This window comes from Sphaeroforma arctica, assembly GCF_001186125.1.
Source record: "Sphaeroforma arctica JP610 unplaced genomic scaffold supercont1.207, whole genome shotgun sequence".
NCBI classification, from domain to species: Eukaryota; class Ichthyosporea; order Ichthyophonida; genus Sphaeroforma; species Sphaeroforma arctica.
In genome coordinates, this window is record NW_014040351.1 from 1 (window position 1) to 7,689 (window position 7,689).

The 7,689-nt window shown below is 42.8% G+C and overlaps 2 protein-coding genes across 2 annotated transcripts in view; one reads left to right on the forward strand and one right to left on the reverse strand.

The window, feature by feature from the left end:
• Nucleotides 1-151: 151 nt before the first annotated feature.
• On the forward strand, nucleotides 152-3,718 carry SARC_03871 (hypothetical protein). Its single transcript, XM_014302308.1, has 4 exons — nucleotides 152-245; nucleotides 556-685; nucleotides 1,390-1,502; nucleotides 2,040-3,718. The coding sequence occupies exons 1-4, from the start codon at nucleotides 191-193 to the stop codon at nucleotides 2,174-2,176; spliced, it is 435 nt and encodes a 144-aa protein (XP_014157783.1). The 5' UTR covers nucleotides 152-190; the 3' UTR covers nucleotides 2,177-3,718.
• Nucleotides 3,719-4,753: 1,035 nt separating this feature from the next.
• Nucleotides 4,754-7,689, reverse strand: part of SARC_03872 (hypothetical protein) — a 4,333-nt gene continuing 1,397 nt past the window's right edge. Inside the window, exons 2-7 of the mRNA XM_014302309.1 lie at nucleotides 7,291-7,355; nucleotides 6,976-7,054; nucleotides 6,644-6,698; nucleotides 6,010-6,170; nucleotides 5,634-5,796; nucleotides 4,754-5,102 (exon numbers count right to left, since the gene is read on the reverse strand). Coding sequence (XP_014157784.1) covers nucleotides 5,040-5,102; nucleotides 5,634-5,796; nucleotides 6,010-6,170; nucleotides 6,644-6,698; nucleotides 6,976-7,054; nucleotides 7,291-7,355 — 586 coding nt within the window. The 3' untranslated portion in view covers nucleotides 4,754-5,039. The remainder of the gene's footprint in view (nucleotides 5,103-5,633; nucleotides 5,797-6,009; nucleotides 6,171-6,643; nucleotides 6,699-6,975; nucleotides 7,055-7,290; nucleotides 7,356-7,689) is intronic.

Consider the following 7,689-nt stretch of genomic DNA (forward strand, 5'->3'; position numbering starts at 1 on the left):
ATATAGTTAGTTATAGTTGGCTGTGACCGGATATAGTCACGATTTCTTGCCATCCATTGATTTCTTGCCATCCATTTCTCTTGTCTGTATCCGCAAGTGTACATGTGAACGCGGTATCAATAGATGCTGATTGCTTTTCACTCATTCATTATTAGGTTTGCGGACCAGAAATGCACAACATCAAAGCCACATGGCCGAGGCCATTCATTCTTTTCTTCTGGACTTCACGCCTACTCATAGTAAAGGTATGCATCTAGGCGGGTATACTGTGCTTTTTATTAGGATGGAAAACCTGGATCGTTTATATGTACGAGTGAATTGACCTTTCTGATATGCTGTCTGCGGAAAGTATCCCTGAGCTCCCAAGGTTGTGAGGCGGTACTCGCGCGCTGTCATCGAAGTATCGGCATAGACAAGAGAAGAAAAAAACAGGACATTATTTAATGGCTGCATGTGCTTGATGTTGCAAGGATATGCTTCTTCATATTAATCTACATGATAAGAGTTCGCTTATTTAGTACAGTACTTAACATCATATACACAAACCCGCACCAGTTATCAAAGGGAACGACACCCGATACTTTTCGGGGGGTGAGGTGGTTGCCTACCTACTGGACAAGTCGATTCTGACGAAGGAGAAGCGTGCGAAGGAAGTGGCTCAGAAACTGCTCGCCACCCGACAGATGTAAGTGTGCGCTTGAGCTTCTGACGTGTTACGCTGCATCAATATACCTCTGTATAGTTCGGTCCTTTGTGCCAGCTCGTTCCATAGTGGACATTCGTTGTCGGATGCTGACTAGACTAATCTCGAAAGGACTAAAGGCACATACAACAGGCCATACATTGTCAACTATAAGGCAGGATATAGTTTGTATGTACTTTTGCCTGTCTGTGATTAGGACTCACCTATGTTCGGGATTACGAGACAGGTGGCTCGAAAGACTAATGGAAACCCTATGAATATAGTCCAGTGAATGCCCTTTACCGCACACACGTGAGTGGGCTGCCATACAACCATACGCTCACAAGCACACACCTACGCGTGAATTGCTCTCAACAGAGGTACACGCATATATACAGACACACCGCGATATAGTAAACACGGATACGCATCTGAACACTGATATTTTTGCACATTAAGACGCCTCAACATACGCATTACCGCGTCTTCAATCAGCATCGATCGTTTCTGCTACGAACCACCTTACTGCAAAGTTTATAACTTCTCGTCGGAGGGGGTTTTTTTTGTTTAAAGAACTCGTTAAGGCATCACATGTTTCTTCATTGTGAGAAGGCCCGTTTTCCTATCAGTAAATTGTCCTCACGGTTACCTTACCTGATCACTCCCTGATCTGCTGGATATGCACCGCCTGTGCAACACATACGCAGTCTCTACCTGGACACGGGCATCAAGGATACGCGTTTCGATGTGAGTGCGCTATATGTTCTGGCACGAGACGTGCGAGAGGAGCGGAATCTGATGAAGCTACCCTACCAGTCTGGTAAGTACCGGGTTGTTTCGAGTAGTTAACAGAGGAACCTGCGTGTGCATGTCACCGGCTTACACGGAGGTAAGGGCTGTGTAAATATACGTTGCTATGGTCACAGAACGGAAGGAAATACAAGCTACGAAGACCTGTCGTATTTTTTCCAATTGCATGAGGGCATCGCATATCTATGTCTTATGTCTTGTGTCGTATATATCGACAACCCCAGGTATATAAATATCCATTCGAAGTGTAGTAGTTCAAAGTTCTCAGATGAAAGGATATGGCTGTCATGGCAAGCGGGTTCCTCAAATGGGGTATGGAGTGCAAGTGACGCACTCTCTGACTCTCTCACTACTCACACAATGTATAAGGCCGGTGCGTGCGTTCACGAATTCATTGCGCCGACACAAACGTGCGTAGCCACGTCGCGTGCATATGTGATTAAGTGTGTTGACCCTGTGCATATGTGTGATTAAGTGTGTTGACCCTGTGCGTATGCGATTAAGTGTGTTGACCCTGAAGACTCATTCCATCCCGTACACCCAACAGAGGGGCTGACCCCCATATTCAATCCGTACGGGCAAGACGGCCTGGAACTGTTTGGGATCGACTGGATCACCACCCGTATAATCCTGTGCATGCTCAGCGGATTTCTGCTGTTTAGATTGGTGATGGCGGACTGGTAGAGAGTGGGGCAGTGTCTGTCTGTATGTATATGTATGAGCAGAGCACTTTGCTTATCGAAGCAATTGCATAGAGTGCGATGGGAAGGGCACGTTTGAGCTGGACGAATGAAGGTGTGCAACTGGCTCTAAGCGCAAACGCAGAGGACGTGGAGAGGATAAGCTTGATAGCGTGTGCAGGGCAAACCTGGGAGGGGCTGGGTGCGTCGAAGTATTCTGTTCTCTGATGAATTATACAGGTGAAATCTGCCCTAAAACTACGACAGGCGCAGGTGCTATTCTAAGAGCCTGGATCCGCCATATGCCTATCTGAAGCATCTGGAGGATTATGGGCTTTGTATCACTCCATTCCGATAGATGTCGAGTACTCAATCAAACCGCGAGAATGTGCGCAAGCTGGAGACGCCTGAAATGGCGACCGCAGTGCAAGCCGTCCAGGTCATGAGAAACGAGTTGTGAGGACAATTGTGAGCACGCGAGAATTTAATACGGCCTCCCATTCCACCTCTCACAACACACAAATAGCACAGGATGTAGCGGAGAACTAGTACACACGTCCGGTGGGTCACAAATTACCCGAATAGGAACTCTATGATACAATATTGCAACGGAGCTTCAATTTCCGAAACACCGGTAGAATGATCATTCAGAGAGGTCGATTCCTTCCAAAGTAGAAAAAGTAGGGCCATGTGCCCATGTGATTGATTAGACATCGGTAGAATGATCATTCAGAGCGGTCGATTCCTTCCAAAGTAGAGAAAGCAGGGCCATGTGCCCATGTGATTATTAGAATTGCTATTTATGGCCAAAGCGCTTATGTGGCATAATGATTTAAAAACAAATACTCTACAATTACGATACCAAGCATCGGAGGCTGCAGCCGGCTGGGCGAGATACAATACAACCACTTTCTGGTTGATATCTGTGTGTGATATTCCGTGGCCAATGCTGGAGCCAATCCAAACAGTGCCTGGCACAGTTGGATACAAGTACAAGCATGAACACCCTCTCCCCCCGCGCCCTCCCAAATGGCTAGCCCAGCAGTAGCGCTACGGATACAAAGTAGAAGACCGCCTGTAACGGGTACATTGGGGGACAGGAGGTAACTATGACGACACCTCGCATCGGTATCAGGCTATGAAGTTGTTCGACTACAAGATTAGAATCGGCTGGGAATGACCGGCCTAGAGCCCTGATCTCGTCGTTCCGCGGCAGCTCACAACGTCGCATACATACGAAGGCGAAACCTCATGCTTCCATGCGAACTGTAGCACCAGGGTTGTGTACTGGCCTGAGCCCTTCGCTCCTCGAATAAAGCTCACGTCTCACAGACACCTAGGTGGATGACGATTCCATACTACGTCTCAATGTTCGATCGTTCTATTTCGTGGCTGTGGCCGCATTAATGCTCGTGCATCGACAAGTAAACAACCCGTGATTGTAATGTATGTAGCTGTTTTGAGTCCATGGCCGGCAGGGGAGCACATATACTTTTCTCAATTGCCTTTTCTGTGTAGATATGGCGGGTACGTACCACACACACACACACACACACATATATATATATATAAATAAATAAATAAATAAATAAATAATATATATATATATAATATATATATATATATATGTATATTGTATATATATACTTATTATATATATATATATATATATATATAAACCCACAACTTCAATACAATATATCTTACAGCAACTGAGTGTGTGGTAGACGTTTGTTATGTGTGAAGAATATACCGCTGTACTAGCATAGGTTATTATCGTTGGTTGGCATTTATCGATGGCAGTCATTAAAACAGTACAACGTAAAGCTATTGTCAGCCCGTAGTCTGGTATCAGTATGCGACATAGATATGCACTTCAGCTTCCGTTTAACAATCTGAACGTGGGGTTTCTAGAACACTTGCGGGATGTTCCCAGTTGTGAGAGTTTGTTACAAATTGATTGCCCGAAGTTAATTAAATGGAGAATGCAAACCCAAGTGACTCCAAACTCGTGTTATGGTTTTTTACTATCAAGAATCACGTATATGCTAATCCTTGTTTTTTACTATCAGGGATCACGTATATACTTATCATGTTGTTTTACTTTCAAGAATCACGTATATGCTTATCCTTGTTTTTTACTATCAAAAATCACGTATTTGCTTATCTTTGCTTTTTACTATCAAGAATCACGTAATATGCTTATCCTTGTTTTTTGTTGTTCCTGGTGGCATCCGTGATTTCTGCCTTGCGATACAAGGGATCTATATATCATTGCAATCGGGATACTCCACTCGACTAGCGAATTGGACACAACGGAGAGTCAATGTATGTATCATAATCTGGCACGACTAGCATCCAATCAACAATATGGTGTGGCCCGTGGAACTCGTACAGTCTTATTATAACTGTACCATATTATACAGCTCTAGCATCCAATCATCAATCGTACAGTCTTATTATAATTGCACCATATTATACAGCTCTAGCATCCAATCATCAATATGGTGTGACCCGCGGAACTCGTACAATCTTACACACCATACAATACAGCGCGAAATCTGCTCCTGTTCGTTCCATTGCGAGAATTTGACCAGGTAGAGTCACGTTCTTATTTTTTACTAGTACGACTACTCGCACTATCTCTCCTCGTGAAAGATGATAGTGAAGCGACAGTCGGAGTTTGGATTACTCTCACGGCTCCGCTGGACCAACTACTAGGACTAAGCAGGTAATGAAAACAGGCAGAATACGATCGGACATCCGACCCCGTAGGCCGATAGGAGACCCAGAGGAATCCGGAGATGAATACAGACGAATACAGCTCAAGAGAACATAGTTCCCTCACTTCTTTATTCAAAGCGACATCACGTGGGTGGCCTGCGTACGTTACTGTTGCCCAGAGTTGAGTGTTGAACCGACGATCGCCACTGCTCGGCCGGCGTCGTATTAGTTGCAAATGGCATGGAGGGGTTGTTAGAAATACTTGTCGCGTGAACAAGATGCCGGAAGATAGGTATGATAAATTTCGTGGGTGCCGGTCCTGTTATATAGATGTGTACAGACCGGCTTGCCGTACATCTGGGCTCTCTATTCGTGGACATGCATATTAAATTCCACAGCCACAAAAGCAGTAAGAAACGGCACACAGCGTAACAAACTTTTTTGCGCTATCTGCATTTCTGTACATACACAAGTGCATATGCGAGCGTAATTATGCTATGATATATATATATATATATATATATATATATATATATATATATATACTACTATATATATACACAACACACACACAANAGTATATATATATATATATATATATATATACTATTATATATACATACATATATACATATATACATATATATATATATATTTATATATATATATATATAGATATATAGAGAGAGAGATATATATATATCCTTGTATCATTGTTGTGCATTCATTACGCTTACCTTATTTTGAAGTATGTTCCTTAGAACAGGTCCATGGACATCATTCCGGTATTCTTCGAAATGAATAGACCCCTTGCCGTCTCTCGTTGTGTATACATGTGCTTTCGAATGCTCCACTCGTTGCCTCACCTTGATCTTGAATAGTTGTTGATCGTTCATTAATCTGAATAAATAAAAGATGTTAAAAACATCATTCCAAGGATACAGCCAGAACACCTTACGTCGAGAGCACGGTAAACTGGCACGGTAAACGACGTACTTGAAAATGGGACGTAGTTTATCTAAAAGAAACGTGGTGACATACTATATCCACCAAAGCAATACAGTAAGCAGCATTGTGACCATACAACTATACTATCGAATGCACTTTACGTACATATTATATGCATCCGGATTCGCCTGTGTGTATCTCTCCACGTCCAGGTTGATGAACATGCCATGAAGGTCTGCGAGCAGGCTATACAAGTGCGTTCGATGGGGTTCCCACTTGTCCCACTTCCTGTCTAGGGAAACCAGTCCAGTCTTTGCATCCACTGCCTATCGTTACATACAATTGTCAAGAACATAGCCAAATCCACTTAAGCGAATACAGTCACATCGGTGCTAGAGACTCATCTGTTAAGGCACGGCATCGACTCTGACGTGACGGATTGATTCTCTACCATGCACATATGTACAATCCACACAAGTGGCTCCCATAGTTCAACACATTGCTTCGTAATTATGATGTGAGATCAAGGCACGATTTTCAATTGCTGGCCAAGATTTATTTGTCTTATTTTATATTTTGATTACGGTACGGCTGATCCAACCAATTATGGAAAATTGGCAATGAACACATGAGAGAAGTAGAAGAGCCTGGGGGCAATCATCGTGTGTTATAAAAACAACTTCGCATACTTACCCTGTTTTGTTACTACCCAATGAACCACATGAAACACCGATATACACTATTAGCACCAAAAAAGTTACAGATAATCTTTGTCAGATGGATAAGCAAATATACCTACCGGATGAAAGACATCACTCGTGAACTGGATCGTTGGGACTTCTTCAGTGGGAAAACTGTGTTAAAAATTAAGCAGGACACCATTGAGATTCGTATTGTGCCATCAAACACGCTGCGCCTATTGAAAGTGCATTCAACAGCCCCGAAACAAAAAAAAGGGGGGGGGGGGGGGTTGCCAATATGACTGCACACGAACAGAACACACGCACAAACTCAATACTAAAATACAATGGAAACAACATGCACATCGACTGCATATAGCGTAAGGGGTACGTACGTATCTGATGCGCAGATAAATATACCAACCGAGCGCACGAGTGGGCGGGCACATACTTGTCGGGGATGTATACGTCAAATTTGAATATTCCACCTTCATAGCTGCCTTCTCGCACGAACAGCACGCCATGCCAAACTGTAGAGAGGGGCAAAAAGCAGTTCAACAGTGAAAATGAAATCATAAACCTAAAGGCGTATCGAGTTGGCACGCACATTTCGTCTGCAACAGTTGCATTTGCTGCAATAGGAATTATACAAGATCGTTCGATAAAGCGTTGCAGTCTTACGGAAAATAGCATCAAGGTAAGGATAAACAGTAGGAAACACGGGTGAGTATAAACTGGTAGCGAGCTATTGCAAATACGCACATACTTTGTGTAGTTTCTGTGGAAGGAATAACGTACATGCCCGGTGGGGAATTGTCACGCAGTAATTTACTGTTGAAATAAAATGGTCCAAAGCATCAGTTTCCCATACTATACTAAATTACTTCACTAGGATTGAAACCCATTTAAAAGAATACTTGACAATCAAAATAATCATCTCGATAAGAACTCAGATTCAAAGTACTTCTCTGAAACCAAGGAAAGGACGTATTGAATAACGGTCATCTACTCTTACACAAATAAATATACACATATCTGATTAGGTACACTGATATGCATGTGATGAACATGCAATCCCATGATGTATATACATGAATACAAAGGCATATATATACATATATATATATATATATATAATGTATTTATATGTATATACATATATACG

What these genes read in the sequence shown, in the direction of transcription:
- SARC_03871 (XM_014302308.1), top strand. Translation starts at nt 191, where the DNA reads ATGGCCGAGGCCATTCATTCTTTTCTTCTGGACTTCACGCCTACTCAT. An exon ending in CACGCCTACTCATAGTAAAG is followed by an intron (nt 246 to 555) that starts GTATGCATCTAG and finishes AACCCGCACCAG; the next exon opens with TTATCAAAGGGAACGACACC. An exon ending in GAAGCTACCCTACCAGTCTG is followed by an intron (nt 1,503 to 2,039) that starts GTAAGTACCGGG and finishes TACACCCAACAG; the next exon opens with AGGGGCTGACCCCCATATTC.